Source organism: Periplaneta americana, chromosome 1, assembly GCF_040183065.1.
Source record: "Periplaneta americana isolate PAMFEO1 chromosome 1, P.americana_PAMFEO1_priV1, whole genome shotgun sequence".
Lineage (NCBI taxonomy): Eukaryota > Metazoa > Arthropoda > Insecta > Blattodea > Blattidae > Periplaneta > Periplaneta americana.
In genome coordinates, this window is record NC_091117.1 from 56,239,992 (window position 1) to 56,259,162 (window position 19,171).

General features: G+C 36.3%; 1 protein-coding gene across 4 annotated transcripts in view; it reads right to left on the minus strand.

The window, feature by feature from the left end:
- LOC138696141 (serpin B4-like) overlaps window positions 1-13,489 on the minus strand; it is a 36,351-nt gene extending 22,862 nt beyond the window's left edge. For all 4 annotated transcript variants that reach the window (XM_069820728.1, XM_069820703.1, XM_069820719.1 and 1 more), the window contains exons 1-5: window positions 13,332-13,489; window positions 7,440-7,552; window positions 5,730-5,912; window positions 3,311-3,524; window positions 497-714 (exon numbers count right to left, since the gene is read on the minus strand). In XM_069820728.1, the coding sequence (XP_069676829.1) occupies window positions 497-714; window positions 3,311-3,524; window positions 5,730-5,912; window positions 7,440-7,552; window positions 13,332-13,341 (738 nt within the window). In that variant the 5' untranslated portion in view covers window positions 13,342-13,489. The remainder of the gene's footprint in view (window positions 1-496; window positions 715-3,310; window positions 3,525-5,729; window positions 5,913-7,439; window positions 7,553-13,331) is intronic.
- Between the last annotated feature and the right edge of the window lie 5,682 nt (window positions 13,490-19,171).

Below are 19,171 nucleotides of genomic sequence, written 5' to 3' on the forward strand. Positions count from 1 at the left end.
ATTATGACTCATTTTTCTAGAAAGTTTGAAAATGACGCAGAAGACATAAATTTTTCACTAAAGAACAATATTTATTTTACATGTGTATTAAATTAACTTCTTGAGAGTTTCACGCAAAATAACTAATATTATGTTGATGCATGTTTTCCTTTATCTATGCGAAGCAAGTGTCCGTGGCCCCTTAGGTCTCCAGATCTAAATTCTTGCGACTTTCATTTGTGGGCTACCGTAAAAAGTGTACACAAAAATCCACGTAATCTGGAGGATTTAAAAGAAATTATTCGTGAAGCGATTTTTGGAATACAGCAAAATCAACTTCACGTTATCTATTCCGTACGATTGGTGCATTTTCAAGAGCAAATGGTGAACACTTTGATCGTCTGATGTAATAGTTTTAACTGATTATTTTCATTAAGTAATTAAAGTGCGTGAATAAATAAGCTCTTAAAACAATAATAACTTTAATCTGTGTATGTCAAGACGAATAGGCACTTACACTGAATGGTAGATGCACGTATTTCGCTCCAATGTCAGAATTGTGTCCTCCCACCAAGATCTCTTGGTAATGATGCATTGTTGCCACGTCTTTTGAATTTCCATCAAGTGTAGTAAACGGCTGCATGTTAGTATTTCTCTCTGCAAACACTGTATCCCACCCACCAGAGAAATATACAGCGTTGAGCAGCATCAGTACCGTGTCTGGTGTTATCATATCTGTGCGGAAGAAAGCAGGAAAAAATATCGTTAGGTTATGTTTGATATAAATTACTTATGAAGAATGTTCTTTTGCCTCATATAGCTTTGAAGTTAAAGTTGATAGTTTAATGATTATAAACATAAGCATATAACTCTTCATAGATCATGCTGAAGCATTTAATAAGAGTAGATGTTGTTTTTGAAAGCAATTTGAGACTTACTCCAAGTGATGTTTTGATTATGAGTTTTAATCTGAAATACTTATCACTAAAATACCAGGGAGTCGGGCGCAAACCCTTGTTGGGATTGCATGAAAATAAGAATATCTGTTGCACAAGGAAGGCCTACATTGGGATCAATAACAACTCTTACAAAATTCACATCATTTCGCTGGCAATATAATGACAAATTAATATTTAGTAGTATTTATTTATTTAACCTGGTAGAGATAAGGCCGTCAGGCCTTCTCTGCCCCTCTACCAGGGGATTCCAACTATAATATGAAGAATAAAATTGCAATTAGAATTAAATTTACAATTACAATTACAAATAAAATTATAATTAGTATTAAATTTACAAATACAATTACAATAAAAATCAAAGTACGAAAAGATTACTTGACTTATTAAAGCTAGATAATTTATCATAGAAAAACAAAGAATATTTTATATTTAGTGAATTGCAAATTAAACCTAGAATACCAAAATTGTATAGTGATGAAATTACTGGATATTGAAATATTTTGTGATAGATTAAGGAAACTATTTACAAGAAATCAATTACTGACTTACGCCCAGTAAGTTTGCGTTTGAATTCAGTTTTATTCCGACAGTCCCTGATGCTAGCAAGTAGCGAATTCCAGAGTCTTGGCAGGGCTATTGTGAAAGAGGATGAGTATGAGGAGGTGCGATGGGATGGTATTGTTATTATTGTTTCATGACGAGAGCGTGTGTTCAGATGGAATGTAGCCAGCGGATTTTGAGAATAATTTAATTTCGTATAGAATTTTCATGTACCATAGGCATTCCAATATTCATTAATTTCAAAGGATTTGACTACAAGCTATTCAGTGTTTAAAGGTCCCGTTAAAGACAAACTTTAAATCGAATAATTTTTCCTTTTATTGTTTCTGAAAGAGCCCTAGACTTCTTTGATCAAACATCTGAAAAATGTAAGATCTTGAGCAGAATTCAATACTGCATCTGCATAAAGATAAATATAATTTAGACGACACGTTACGAATGAAGTGGTATAGAATTTCATACATACTCAAATACCTGCCAAATGACGAAGTAATATAGCACGTTGTCGAAGAAATGTATGGAGTGTCACTGAAGCAGTCTAACTCCCTGATGTCATCAGTATGATAATTTTGACAATGAATTTTATTGATTGACACATTTTATTTTTCTCTCTCATGCACTCCCTTTTTCAATATTTTCTCTTGATATCCCTTTCTTTTTTCAATTTCTCTCTCTCTCTTTCTCTCTCTCTCTCTCTGTTCCATTCTCATCATGTCTTCATCTTTTTCTCTGTATGTCGCTTCCCTTTTCTCTATTATGAACTTCTTGAATTCAAAGAAAAGCCACCATATTTAAATATTATTGTGAACGTACAACGTGTGATTGAAAATGTTGTGCTCAAACTGAAGAAACTGATAGAGGTTAGAAATATAACATTTTTTTTCGGACAACAACGTATTGTCTCCGAAGTTATCTTTAGTCAGCATAAGTTCTTAATGTCAGGACCTACGTTGCGGATGTAATAATACTTTGCATCTTACATCCTGTTACCAAGATTGAATAGGGAGATTTACAAAAATTGTTTGCAACAAGTTATCTCAGAACTGTTAGAAAAATATCACTTATCACACTTCAACATATCTGGATTAAACAGGACGAAGCACCAGCACACTTTACTCTTGTTGTACGACACTTTATAAATCTCGCATATCCCAGAGCGTTAGATCGGAAGAGGAGAGCCAATTGAATAACCACCCCGCTCCCCAGATTTGATGTCTCTTTATTAAGTTACTTCTTTTGGTGGCATACCAAAAGTCTCGTTTACGAGACACCTGTACAACAATCAAAAATATTTTTAGTTAGGATATTTGCAGCATCTGATGTGGTTCAAGTAGTGCCTAGTTTATTTAGGAGAGTGCGCCAGATGCGACCATAAAATGCCTGTACTGAATGTGATGGTCTCCAATTCGAAAAACGTTTAGAGTACGGTAATACAAAATTAATTGTTAAGTTCATGTAATTTTTGCCCTGCTTAAATTGTTGCACAAATTACTATTACTGGTACTTCATAATGAAGTTTCTTACATTTACAACCGTATATTTACATAGGATTACTTCCTAGCACATGAGATTCTATATATATATATATATATATATATATATATATATATATATATATATATATATATTTATATTTATATTTATATTTATATTTCAACCCCTCTATAAACCCCTTCAGTTTGAGCATAACCATATGAATTAGCCTATGTACGTAGGCTATAAGAACAGTAGAAATGCATGGCTTACTGCTACATTCAATGATAATATGCAATTTTGCGTAGAATTCACCTACCATAATCTACTGAACTCACCTTTTGTAACGAGGCTTTGTATTTTATGGTGAGTGTTCTCGGACACCCATGAGTTGATGGTGTCGGCTGCGGATGCTGCATCAGAGAAGTTCAAATCCTCGATGTCTGAACGAAAATCTTTCTTCACAATGTTCACGAAAGATTTCAGAATGTCAAACCCAGTTCTGACGTATAACTTGTTTGCGATCTCCAACTTTATATCTTCAAGATCTCCCTAGATATTACAAACATTTATTTAGAACACTCTTCATTAAGTACCGCTTAATTTTCTTATTTCCATCCATCATATGTACTAAAATGGCTGACGATTTTCTATGCTCTTTAGAAATAAAAATATAGAGACAACACATGTAAGTACAACAGGATTACACACACAGTATGAGGCAATTTAAGATTTCGGAGTAAACAATGGTGAATTCACCACAAGATGTGTAGCTTGGACAATTTCTCCAATGACGGTAACCCTGGTCTACTGTACACTAGGTTTTCCTAGTCTACCTGAGTAGCTATTTCCTGTCCCAACCTTTCGTGGTCTACTTGATATTATGCTTTCCTAGTCAGCCCCAATCTTTTCTACCTACCATATACTAATCTTTTCTCGTTTACTCGACGCTAGGCTTTTCTAGTCTAACTCAGTCTTTCCTACCTAGTCTACACTGACCTTTCTTGATCTACTCGATATTTGGCATTCTTAGTGAAACCTAGTCTTTCCTGTCTACTCTACACTAGGCTTTCTTAGTCTACCCTAGTCTTTCCTGTTTACTCTACTCTAATCTTTCCTAGTACACTCGACACTAAGCTTTCCTGTTTACCCTAGTCTTTCCCTTCTACTCTACACTAATCTTTTCTGGTACACTCTACACTAGACTTTACTAGTCTGCCCTAGCCTTTCCTGTCTAGTCTACACTAACCTTTTCTGGTCCACTCTACACTAGGTTTTCCTAGTCTACGCTAGTCTTTTCTGTCTACTCTATACTAACCTTTCCTGGTCTACACTACACTAGGCTTTCCTAGTCTACCCTAGTCTTTTCTGTTTACTCTACACTAATCTTACCTGGTACACTCTACACTAAGCTCTCCTAGTTTTCCCTATTCTTTCCCGTCTACTCTACACTAATCTTTTTTGGTACATTCTACACTAGGCTTTACTATCTGCCCTAGCCTTTTCTGTCTAGTCTACACTAACCTTTTCTGGTCCATTCTACATCAGGTTTTCCTAATCTATGCTAGTCTTTCCTGTCTACTGTATGCTAAACTTTCTTGGTCTACTCTACACCAGAGACCTATACAACGGCCCAACTCATGGGCTACTTCCGCACTGCACCGCACTGGGCTTCACAGTCTCACACGGAACAAGCTCGTGGCCGGCCGGGCTGCTTGCGAAGCGGTTTTGTGTGGTGGGCTGGTATCAAGGCACCGAGTCCAAGTCTCCTCTTCTATCAGTTACTTATTAATTGTGTTTGCGCGGGCTTATACTTGCGTGTGCGGTTCGATCTACGATCAGCTACTGTTTCAGACGGTTTTTTTTTTTTTCAAGATGAGTCCAAATAATAGTGCATTGCAAAGGAAATACAGTCTCTGTGATGAATGTTTTCCGGGATGAGATGCCGTGGTCTATTGGTAGACTGGTAGAATGGTAGACCACGGCATCTCAGCCCGGAAAACCTTCATCACAGACACCGGCCGTGGAAGCACACATTCCAAAATTTAGTCTTTCTAGACTCTAGAGAAATAGTAGTGAAGGATAAAATCCCTGCTAGAGAGTTTAAAACAACAGAGTCGGCTGGAAATTAAAAAAAGTACCATTTGGACAATTGTTAAATCCGTCTTCGACAATAGTGGAAAATAATTTAATTTTTTATGTTGTTCGGTATGCGGGGAACTGTATGCTCATGCCACACGCGAAGCGACAGCACAACCAATGCGCGCAACTGGAAAAGCAGTAGAATGCAACCAACTAGTGGGTTGATGTCAGTGCACTGCTGAGCAGTGTGGTGGGCTACGGTGGACTTCGAAGTCCAGTGAGACGGCTAGGAAGCGGCCGTGTGAAGCAGTGTTGGTCTTGGGTGGGCTGGGCTACTGACGCGTGCGGAATGGCAGTGCTGAGCTGTGAGCTACCGTGCATTACTGTGCTTTACACTAATCTTTCTTGGTCTACTCTACACTAGGCTTTCCTAGTCTACCTTAGTCTACTCTACAGTAGCATTTCCCGGCCTACTCGACACTAGCATTTTCCGATCTATGGTAACCCTATCTTTCCCGCTCTACTGTAGTCTTGCCTTTATTGGCATACTTTAGCGTAACCGTGCATAGTTTACCCAAGGCGGGCCTAGTTTAGCTGAGGCTACTGAGGTTTATAATATTTCGTTTTGTGATGATGTACAGAAAGTTCTACTGTTCTCAATGAACAGTTACCTACACTGAGTTCTTGAATGAGATCCTTGAAGCCTTCTCTCGTTGATTTCGGTTGTGCATGTAGAACCTGGTCCAACTCCTTCAGTGTATTTCCACCCGAGCCTTGCTGAACCATGGAGAGGACGGTGGACAGGCTTAGGGGTGACACAACCGTATTTTTCTGCCTCTTTTCTGAGCTGAATATTGTCTATATTTAAGCATACATATGTTAATAAACATTGTCATGAAGTTGTTAAATCTTACATTTATAACTAAGTGCTGAAAGATCGTTATGACATTGTTGATAACAAAATATCAGTATATAATTTTATTCTGGTGGTTATTGTAATTAAAATGGGTTATTTTCCTTGTGGTTATGTTGTACTGCTTCCTATCACAAACCCAACGGATGGGGATTCGATTGCCGATATCTTACCTTTTTTATACACGTACACTCACGGAAACAAAAAGCGACCGACCATGTAACTTATTTTTGAATTGACAAATAATAATTATTTAATTCTCTGTCTATTATTCTCTCTTGTGGGGAGAGACACGGGCTGGGGACTGCCTTTGCACGTTGACCGCTTGGATGGGCCCTTTTTATTACCCGGAATGGAATGGTGTGCATATCCTAATACTCCCCGCGCTACAGATTCCACTGCGGGCCGCTTCCGAACTCCCCTGCAGCCTACAGAATCCGATATCACTGCCTAGGTCTCACCGTGGTCCCTCAACTCCGGTCCCACGCGCTACCAGAGTTCATTGTACATAGCACTACCACCAGCAGCTAATGACCACATACCACGGAGTTCAAGTCCGGAAACCCCGAAATATGGGAAAGAAACATGATGATGATGATGATGATGATGATGATGATGATGATGATGACGATGAAAGAGAGAGAAAGTGTAATTATGGTGGCGAAATGAGTCCGATGTCCTACGTCGAAAGTTACACAATTCAATTAGTTGAAGGAAAACATTGGAAAGACTTCAACCAGGTAATTTGTCCCAACCAGGACTCGAACCCTGACCCACTCGTTTCACGGTCAGACATGCTAATCACACGCAGGTGTGAGCGGGCTCCTCTGTCAGGTTAAGGTTCTTTTACGTGTCGTAAATTCATAGCTTTATTTCCCTCCCTCCACACCTGCGGAGTAACGGTTAGCACGTCTGGCCGCGAAACCACGTGGCTCGGGTTCGATTCCCGGTCGGGGCAAATTACCTGGTTGAGGTTTTTCCCAGGGTTTTCCCTCAATCCAATATGAGTAAATGCTGGGTAACTTTCGGTGCTTGACCCCGGATTCATTTCACCTTCATCTCATTCAGACGCTAAATAGCCTAAGATGTTGATAAAGCGTTGTAAAATAACCTACTAAAATTAAAAAAAATATTTTCCTCCCAGAGGAAGCCATGCTAGGGATATTATTGTCTTTTAAAACCCATGGTCCCTGGTCGGGTTTGAACCCGGAAACCTGTGATCTGACGACCAAAAGACCACAGAGTATATAATAAAGGAATCTAGGCTAATTATTACGCAACTCGTAAATCGTATTACACTAGGCCTATATGTTGTATCTTGATATTATTCTTTATTCACAAAGTAGGTGACCTGGTAGAGTGTAAGAGAAGGTCCTATGGCCTTAACTTTGCCAGTATAAATAAATAAGTAAATAAATAAACAAACAAATAAACAAATTAATTAATTAATTAAATAAATAATAGGTACTTACTTTCATCAAATCAATGCTGAAAGCATTACTGGCTGTCACCATTTCCTCTGAAAGACTTCCATGGCTGAGTGAAATTAACATCGAACCCAGTACCACAGTTAGAATTATCTTGGCTATATATAAAAGGAAGAGATTCATTACAATAAATTCTTGCATAGTAATTTATCTCAGATAGTTTAATATCATAAAAGCTTACTATTTTGTCGTTAATTTATCAAAAGGAAATGGAAACTCGAGTGATGTTTGATATCATTATTTTCCGAATAGGATCATAATTAAATAATGATAATAATGCATACTATTATTCCAAGGGATAAGTAATTTATTTACGTCGTACCATATTTCATTTGCTGTCACGTCTCTCTGTATTCGTAAGGAAAGAATGAAAATATTCATTTAGAAATACGGCCAAAGACTTCTAGTGTTAAATATTCTGACAAGTGAATGACAGAAACAACAGAATAATACATGTATAAACAAGATGACTTCTAAATAGACTATTACACTTTTACTACGCCTACCACTTTTGACCAATAAAACGGTACGGAACGACGTGTTTCAACCAATCATCACTGCTTATCCTATAATTTTTATCATCTCCCTAGCATTTGTTTTTATCACCTCCCTAGCATTTGCTTCTTTGTTTGCCAACATTGTAATTTCAATAATAGTACCTTTTGAAATTATTGATGTTTATTTCATCATCTTTAATTAAAACTTTTCTATCAATTATCTTGTTTATATTATTTAGGTTATGTTATAGCTTTTGCTATATGAAGGGTATACGGGAATAACGATCAAGGTCCATTTTAGAAAGTTTCGAGAAAAACGAATTTTAAAGTTTAAGCACTTAATACTTTGTTATGTGTGTGTTTAATAGAAATTGACGTAGTGGAATGTCAAGAACGATGATTTCTTATTACTAGCTAGACCACATGATAGTACTTTCTTTCCACTATAAGATAGCATTATTAACTCAATTTCGATTTTTGATTGACCTTGATCGTTTTTCCCGTGTACCCTTCATATGACATCATGGATAGTCACGTATCAGAGATTGTTTAATATATATTGAAGTGGAATTCAACTGTTTTAATTAAAGTGAAACTGAATCAACAAAGCCTTCTTGGCTAGTAATCGTACATAGAGTTCAATGAAAATTGTATAGTTGTCACAACTGGTACCAAGAGAACCGCTCATTATAACACACTACTGCCATCTAGCGGAATATTTATAATGATGATACGATACAATGATACATTTCCAAGACAGTTTAGTATATATTTTAGTAAGTTAATAAATATTTTATTGTATTATAGTACTTTATTTCTTCTAACCTTTATACATTTTCTTCTAATCGTGTAATAGTCAAATAATCCCACTTGAGTTTTGATGTTATCTAGATAAATCAAAACATCTAATGAGATTACTATAGACTATTACACTCTTACTACGTCATACTACTTTTGACCAATAAAACGGTACGAAAGGACGTATTTCAACCAATCATGGCTGCTTATCGCACAATTTTATCGCGTCCCTAGCATTTGTTTAATTTTATCGCGTCCCTAGCATTTGTTTAATTTTATCGCGTCCCTAGCATTTGTTTCTTTGTTCGCCAACATTTGAAACTGCGCAGGTCTGGACGTCAAAAATATATATAATTACAAACCACTCCAGTCGATGCACAGCAGTTTCAAATATGACTCGCATTGGCATTCAAGAACAAGAATTAATAAAAATCACTGATCATACCTATGCATCTTCTGAAATCCGATTTACATATAAATGAAGAGCACCATTCGGAAATCCTGAACAAGTTGAATACACCATGTAGGCCTAAATCAACGAGTTCCACTTCTATTACGCACACGTCCAATATAACATCAATTGAACCACCAACCACATTCAAATTTTAAAATTGTACATTCAATAATTATTCCTTTTAAAATTATTCATTCGGAAATCCTGAATAAGTTGAATACACCATGTAGGCCTAAATCAACGAGTTCCACTTCTATTATGCACACGTCCAATATAACATCAATTGAACCACCAACCACATTCAAATTTGAAAATTGTACATTCAATAATTATTCCTTTTAAAATTATTCATGTTTATTTTTTAAGTCATCGTCGTTAAATAAAACTTTTCTAGCACTTGTGTATATTAGTTAGGTTATGTTATAGCTTCTGCTATATGATATTATGGATAGTCACGTATCAGAGATTGTTTAATATTAAGATTTATTGAAAATCATCTATCAAGTGACGTTGATTACTGGGATTCGGATAATTGAAGTGGAATGCAACTGTCTTAATAAAAATGAAACTGAATCAACAAAGCCTTCTTGACTAATAACAAGCCACAGAGTTCAATGATGATTCCATAGTTGGCACAACTGATACCGGTAACAAGAAAACATCATCATAAAACACTATTGCCATCTAGCGTAATGTTGAGATGGTACAATAATACATTTGAAGACAGTTGTATTTTCGTAAGCCAATTAATATTTTATTGTACACTTTGTTACTTCTAATCTTTATATAGCCTACTTTCTTCTAATCGTGTAATAGTCAATTAAATCCCACTCGAGTTTTGATTTTCTCTAGATAAAATCAAAACCTCTAGTGAGATTACTGTTGATAAAAATCTAATTAGATGTAGAATTGAAGAGGTAGATTCCAAAGTGTCCTAAGTCCTTTTTTATGATTTTAACTTGCTTTATTCACATTTATTTTATCAGTTTTTGTCATTTTTCTCATAACTTGTCATTTGGGCTTCGGCCGGTTTGGAATCCAGCTCTTTAATTAGGAAAGTGGCAGTTCCTCAACGTAGATCCATTGGTTGTGTTTAATACTAACGACACTGACATTGAATATTTATGAACATAGGTTGGAAGTTCGTACCAAAATAGTAGATTTCAGTTCAGTACAGCGAGGAGTATAGATGTCACTCGCGCCTCGCCCTGCTCCCGCTTCCTACAGACGATACACAATATGTTCACATAAACAACGGATAGTGGCATTCTGTGGAGCTGTGTAGAGTCGTGAATAGTTTGAAGAATATTGTTAATTTATATTAATATTTTAGGTTCTGAACAAAGTGAACTATCGTGTTATTATTATATTATTTACGTAATTTTAATATTATGGATGATTCTAAAAAAGTAAACTCATCTGTTATTAAATAATTATGCAAACAGAAGTGTGCAACACGTTTATTTTTTCCCGGATTATTCTTGGTTAAAATATGTTGACGTCTCGTGCTGCTATGCATTCAGTTGCGTTACAGTCCAAGATCGACATCGGAATTACGATACGAACTTCCTAGCTATTGCAACAGAAATGAATTTTTTTTCTTGGAAACAATTATGGGTTTAACATTATGTGCCACATACAAGACACACAGTTAGATTCACAAAGTAGTTGTTCACCTGATGATAGTAAGATATACTGTATCATATTTCATATTTTGCTCCATTATCGTCTTGTGACGTAGAACGAATATTTCCAGAGTACAAATATTGTTTTTTTTTCTGAACATAAAAGGAGTATTTTTTTGATAAAATGAAAATGTTCATTGTTATTTGCTATAATAGGCTATAATCATAATTGTAGGCTATACTTTGTATATTATTTTTCTTTGTGTCTATGGGTAAATTATTTTAGTTTGAGAGTTACGAAGTTTATAATTACAAACTATTGTTTATTATAGTTTATTATTTTCTTTTTTCTAAGGCTGTGGACGATTGGAGCACGTGTTTGGTTACCACCAGCTTTACATGTTTGTCGTTCTGGTTCACTGACATTGGGAGATGCGCTGTTACATTTCATTCGGTATAGATATAATCCAAGCTCACACAACTTAACAGTTTTGGTACCAACTTTCTAGCTCTGTTTATGAGTTTATCTGTATGGACACGCGTACAGTCGCCATTGCCTTCAAAATATTTACTTTCACTACCAACCAGACAACAACTGCGACTCACAAGGAAGGCTCACTAAGTGATTATAGATTTTCACAATGATTTTTACCCTATACGTTCCAATGAAAGAAGAACCCTCCCTATAAATTTCTATATCCGGAGAAAGCCTAATTTTCGAGATATGATTTTTTTTGTTCAAATTCTTAAATCCAGAGCTATAACAGCTAATGTAAACGGTGCTATGTGCTAGACGTATCAGGCAATAAATCTCATCAAGCTGTATATAGTACTGTAAAAATCTCCTTAAATAATATAAGTTATGAAAATGACATACCAGATGCATAATATTCATGAAATTGACTATAGAAAATTTAAGGATATATAAGCGTAACTGAAATTACTCACTGTACTGATCATAGTAATGGAAATCGGTGTAAAAATGTTCAAAACAGGGTGGAACTTTGCACCACGAAAATTTCAGAAAAATAAGTTTCTCACAGTGAGTTTTAGAGTAGTTCTGTACATCAACACGAAAACAGAATTCTACAGGAGTAATGAATTTATCAGGTTTGTTGTCAAGATACTCGACTTTATGCCAACCATATTTAAACATACGAGTATTTATATATCTAGGAGATGAAAGCCGATTATGCGTTAAGAACTGTAATTTTATCACATTATCTCTCTGATGCAATATAATATTCGTGCCAAGTCACAAAACACTACCAGAGAACTTCCAAATGAAATTTTTTCAAGGTCTAAACAACAAACGTCAAGAGGCTGAACAATCGCAGTTGTGTGCTTTGGAATTGTTAACACTTCCACCGATTTACCTTCTGGAGTTATTCTTTCCATAGCTTATCTATCTCGGTAACTGGTCCAGAAGTCTACCAAAAAATGCTATGGTCACTGTTGAATGAAAAGTATACTTCTTGAAACCGCTTGAAGAGGTGAATTTTCTTAAGCTTTCCTAATGTTGAGGGCAATGCATAAACATTTGGAGCCTTAAAACATTTCATGCTCGACCATGCCGAAATGTAGTAATTATACACCTGGTAGCAGTCCTTTAATGCATGTCATTAAAGTGCACCTACTCATTAAAGTACAGGTGTTCAGCCAATGGCAAGTCAGCTTACAGGTGTTCAGCCAATGACAAGTCAGCTTTGTACCGTTATAAAACCGCAAGTATCGATTATTCTCGGATATGCAATCGAAAGAGAATTAGCGAAAAGTCAAGGAGGCTGGAAATCCAATACTGTCGCAGAAGGTTATGTTCTGTTACTATAATAATTAGAGTTAATTGTAAATAATATTCAAACAAATTCAATTTGTCATCTCGTTTTTCAATTCTAAATCAATTTTCAGGTTATATCAGAATAATGTTCATCTTATTCTGTGCCAAGGTCAATTAAATTCGGCCTCGGAAAAAATCAATACTTTCGCGTCTGCGCACATCTCACAATTCAGGTCAGTTCGCACATAAACATAATTTTGAATACTTTCAAGTTAGAAATATGGTCGAGCATAAAAATTCGTATGAAACTTGCCTATAATGGTAATTAAGACGCTCGCATGAAAATTATGAAACGAGCGCAAGCGAGTTTCAGAAACAATCAAACTTGCGTCTTAATTACTACCATTATAGGCTCGTTGCATAATGTACTATTCTTTTTCACGGTGAAAATTGAGATATGAGACATAGGAGTGTCAAGTAATCATTTTGAAAAATATTATCTCATGTCTTCTCTGGACGTAAAAATTTATAGGGACATTTCTTATTTCAAATGAAAGGTATGGGGTAAAAATCGTTGTGAAAATCCACTATCACTTGGTGAACTTTCCTTGTCAGTGAATTTACAAATGTGACAATATTCCACAATGGCTATAATTGGTTGAAATAGAACGGATTTTCACAGTTTATTCGTACTTAAGCGATATAGTCACCGGGAAGTAAACTCACCTGTCCACATGATGATTCTCTATCCTTCAGAAGCCCTGTTACTACTGCTCAGCGAATATGTTAAGAGGTCTCCCTTTTATAAACAGTGCAGCTTCAACACTTAATCTGCCGAGTCACACGTACATCCTTGAAGTGTTCTCATCAGACTCTTGGTTTCTGCGGTCACACTCTGTTGTTACGTAAGATAACTTGTTTCCTTTCTGTACAGATCTTCATGATTTCTTGTTCCTTAGATCCTAGCAATGAATATTGGAAGCGACCATACTCGTAAGACACACATTGTCACAGACATAATACATCGTGTTATGCACCTGATAATATATTCATTATGGCACGTGTTTCAGTGTAAAACGAGAGTCTAGTAAGTGTATTGGAAACTGTTAAACAAACGGATGCGCAACATTTTATTTTTAACATGGGAATGAAAGGAGAGTATAGCCCGCTCATAATTATAATACTGTATGCAGAAGAAATCTGGGATTTCCCGAGCAGAAAAATCGACCAAAAAAGTACTGAACAAGTTGCACAAGATTAACATACGATGTTGCTAATGCCAATTCTAATACTGGTGATTATGACACTAGTGCTGGCGATAATGGTGCTGGTAATCGTTGCCGTGATTACACCGGTAGTGGTGGCGATTGCACCGATGATACTGTGGTGATTATACCGATGACTGAGGTAATTACACCGATGATACTGTGGTGATTACACCGATGATACTGTGGTGATTATACCGATGGTATTGTGGTGATTATACCGATGGTGCTGGCGATTACCAATAGTTCTGATTATTAAACCAGTGGTGATGGTGATTATATCGTTGGTACTGTGTTTACACTGATGGTGCTGGTGATGTTAATCATGGTGCTTGTGATTATACGGATGGTGCTGGTGACTACATCGATGGTTCTGATGATTATACCGACGGTGGTAGTAATTATACTGATGATGGTGACGATTATACCGAAGATGATGGTGATTACACTGATGATGGTGATAATACCGAATGGTGGTGATTATACCGATGGTGCTGGTGACATTAATGATGGTGGTGTTGATGTTAGCGATGCTGTTGGCAATTATATCCCGATGGTGCTGGTGATTGTACCAGTAGTGTTGGTGATTATACCGGGGATGTTAATGATATTAGGCTTACCGATGGTATTGATGATTATATCAATGGTGCTGATATACCGGTGGTGCTGGTCATTATACCGATGTTGCTGGTGATATTAACGATGATGGTGGTGATGTTAACGATGATGCTGGTGATTATACCAATAGTGCTGGTAATTATACCGGTGATGTTAGTGATATTGGCTGACCGATGACGCTAATATACTGATGATGCTAATATACCGGTGGTGCTGGTCATTGTTCCGATGGTGCTGGTGATTGCACTGATGGCACTGGTGGTATTAGTGATAGTGGTGATTATGTTAGCAATAGTTCTGGTGATTTTACCGATATTTCTGTAGATTATATCGGTGATGTTAGTGATATTAGGCTTACCGATGGTGCTGGTGATTATACCGATGATGTTGATATGCCGATGGTGCTTTCATTATATCGATGGTCCTTGTCATTATATCGATGATGCTGGTGATTATAAACCAATGATGATATATCGATGGTGCTGGTTTTATACCAATGATGATGATGATGATGATTTGTCAGTCGCTTGGTAATACTTATAATTTCTGTATTCCTCTATGCATTTATTTTGCACTTCATTTTCATTACATCTATGGCTATGAAAAGAATATCTATCGACTTTTGTAATCGATTAAAGCAACGTGTGAAATCTGTTGCATGTAAAGAATCAGACACCATACTTCGGTTCGAAGAGGTTGGCAGTCTGATTGTTGTTATTTCTGACCATGATGCAGCCGTGACTTCAGCTAAAATAATAATGTTGAATTGCTTTTATACCAGTACTAAGCCAAGTTAATCGCTTAGCATTTAGGTATAGGAATACCAAAAACAACTACTATAACTTTTGACACCAAAGGTGAAGTATATAAGAATGAGGGATTTTATATTATGAGTATTTTACGCTGCAGAAAGTTTCAATGTCTGAATAACGTGACGTTCAAGTAACACAGGAACGAAAAATCACGTGTCGTGAACACTGCAAAGATTCAGGAACGCACAAGAAAGAGTTTATGCAAGTCTAATCTCACTAGAGAAGTTAAGACAATCCTGGAATTATACAGGGTGTAAACGATATAAACTATAAAAATTATAAGATTGTACATCTAGGTATAGCAAATATGATGTGTAGTGTAATTCTATTTTTTCTTTTATTTTTGTTTTTAATTCCTAATATACCATGTTTTTAGGATTGATAATAGTCTAATGTTTACTGTTCGAGTAAATGTGAACGTCACTGCCAATGACTTTCCGTCCAACACACGATAGCAACTCCACAATAGAGAGACAACAGAGTATCCTGATTTGTAAACAAGGATATCACCACAGTTGGAATGTACGTGGCGGACGGAAGTAAATAATGACTGTCTACTATCATTTTAAAAAAACATTACACTCAAATATAACATTTTTCTTTTTTTAGGGAAACCACAAACGTTACAGAAAAATTGTAATAGACTTTTTGTTCAGTAATAGATGCTCTAACACCGGTATTTTTTGGCAGTTTATATCGTTTACACCACCTTTATGGTGAATGAAATGGGACATAAAAGAAAAGTCTGAAGATTATTTCCAGTCTCCAGTTTTCAGGCTATATTATGAAAGGTGACTAAATTAATATAGGCCTACTCCTATGTTTGAAGTAGAAAACATCTTTTCCCGCACGGAATATGGTAATATGTTTCTATACTTCGTTTCATAAGGAGAATTAAGCAGGTCGACTTTTAGTGTAGGTTTAGCCCACATTAAAGAGCGAGTTTTCGTGTTACACCCAACAACCCTTAACCAAGTGACTTTGGGTTACCTGATGTGTGTGGCCCTATAGCACAATAAATATTAATATTAAATAACCTGTATCATCAACTAAAATAAATTCGTGGCGAGAAAGCCCATGGAGGGCCATAATGATCTGACGGCTCCTGGCCTCAAATCCATATCCCACAGTAGAAGTGAACGATCATCCAAACTTTGTGGGGCTAATCTGTGATAAGCATGATGATCTACCCTGCCGTTATAGATGGCTTAGGAAACTATATTTCGCTGCTTACTAGATTTTCTCAAGTTCATTTTTCACTGGTCCCTTACACTGACGAAATTAGAAAGTTCCTTCCCGCCGAATGAACGAATGAATTAATTAATTAATTAATTAATTCATTCATGAACACAACAACACGTCTTTTCAAGGGAGTTTGGGGCTGAGAAAACTGAATAGGCCTACGTGACCTCCAAGTCTGTTGCCATTTGTCTCACTCCGAGTTCCGTTGCTCTACTGAAGGAGCTCCAGAAAATTTTGAAGAGGAAATGCCGAAAATGACGGAACCTAATAGCTACCACACATTATGTTATGTCCACTTTCCTAATTTTGGTAGTCATTTTCCCTCCAGAGTTCCTTCCTCCTTGAAGATTAAAACCAGCATCCAATCCCTATCGACACGTTATACCACACAGCTACGGCGCGGAACACTGATTACCAATATTCTTAGCGTTCTGTACCTCCATTTGAAAAGGTCGATGGTAACTTACTTGCAACTTGGAAACTACAGGCGGGAAATTACAGTACCTATGTGACCATCTTGTGACGTTCATGCAAAATACCCGCCCGCTCAAGGTTAATAAAATGAAGGTCAACTTTCGCGTAAACTGTAAATAACTGACTAATTGTCTAGTTGGTAATAATTAACACTCCAAATGATAATTATCGTATAGGTGGCAACACTGTATTTCATTAAAATATAAATTAAGAAACGCAGCCGACCGAATGATGATATGTATAGATGCCAATAGATGTACACAGCTAATGGTCAGGCAATTCGTTCAAATAGTAGCAACAGCGCTTCTTATTATACAAGAAATTTCACAACTACTTTTTTCCTTTATTGTTTATCAAAATCGTGCAGAATATGTCACATTATTGCACTAGTGTCGTTAGATATAGACTATTATTATGCCAACTAAAACGTAACTTGTGCCTTTAAATTAATATAATTTCTTATTATAAATTCGTTTGTATTCAACATCTATGGTCATATCGCGTACGTAAAAACTTTGGATAATGTTTTTGAGTTTCTGTTTCTATTATCATGTGATATACAGGGTGCTTCCGAGGTGGTGTTACAAACTTTCAGGGATGATGGGGAAGGGCACATGTATCAATTTGAGATAAGGAACCACGGTCCGGAAATGACTGAGTCGAAAGTTATAAGCAAAAATAGTTGTGTTGAAATAGAATTGTAATTTGGCACCACGTGCCCATCTTCCCTTAACTTTTGGAACAGTCGTGGAAAAATGATATGGGCCGGATGTTTCCTACATGGGTACTGGGCCCGATACAATCTGTGAGCTTGTCTACTGTTCCCATTGGCTCATCCGTGTTCGAAAATCAGGTCTGCTTATTCCGCTCTTGTGTACTCCTCCATTTCACTAGGACTGATCGACTGGATAATGCAACATGTATACATACACTGCTGTCTACGGACGTGCATATCAGGACCGACCATGTCCGTTACACATTGCGCCATCTACATTGCTTCAGTAGTTTACTATCCCCACCCCTCAGACAGCGCACTGAATGGAATACTTTAAGTAGACAACGTAAACAACGTCAGATGAATACAGTATGTGTAGGCTAAGATGTACAGATAAATACACATAAATAAGGTGTACAGAGGAATAAAATTATTTCATTTCCACACAACTATTTTTGCTTGTAACTTTCGACTCGGTCATTTCCAGACCAGGGTTCCTTATCTCAAATTGATATATGTGTCCTTCGCCATCATCCCTGAAAGTTTGTAACACCACCTCGGAAACACTCTGTAGATAGCTTCTGTTAATGTAACTGGGTTAGATTTTGTTTTAACGTTTATGATATTGGTGATTAAGACGATGATTAAACATAGTACGTAAATTTCCAATCCGACATTTGCCTTTGTGATTGATGAAAACCATGAAAAACCCCAGTCAGATAGGCCAATCACGATTTGAACCCTTGATCTCCCGAATGCGAGTCTCAAATTTACCGTCTGAGCCACATCGCTCACTAAAACTAATATTGTTAAATTATTTTCCGTGTAATAATGTTTGCTGTCATAACAACTTATTCTTCATAGACCATGGTATCAAATTACCCATCATTACAAATCTGATATTATTTCTTTATTATATGTTTTATAATGCTTTCATGCAAAGAAATAGCGTACGAAACACGTTTATACAGTTATTGCATTCGCAAGTTTTCCTAAACATTGTCTCATGCCACGAAGTATAACATTATAAACTAGTTTCTTAATAGGTCTATGCTATTCTTACATAAGTAGAAAGGCTAAAATATCTTGTATTGGTAAAATTGTTTATTTAATTCTATGCGGAATCGAAAAATTCATTTTTATATTTAAAGATATCCAAACAGTATACCTCTATCAATTACGGATATCGAGAAAAAGTACCGGTATTATTATTCTTTGTGCTTGTTGCAATGACATTTGTGATTATTGTTTTGGTGTTTCTGGTAATTGTGATGGCGTTTATGCTTTATGTGATGGTTTTTGTGGTATTGCGATGACGTTTGTGGTGATTTTAATGATGATGTTTAGCATGATGTTGATTATCGTATACAGGGTGTATCACGAGGTTTTTCCCCGGTATACTGAGATGATTCCTGGTGTTATTTGAAACAAAAAAATGTA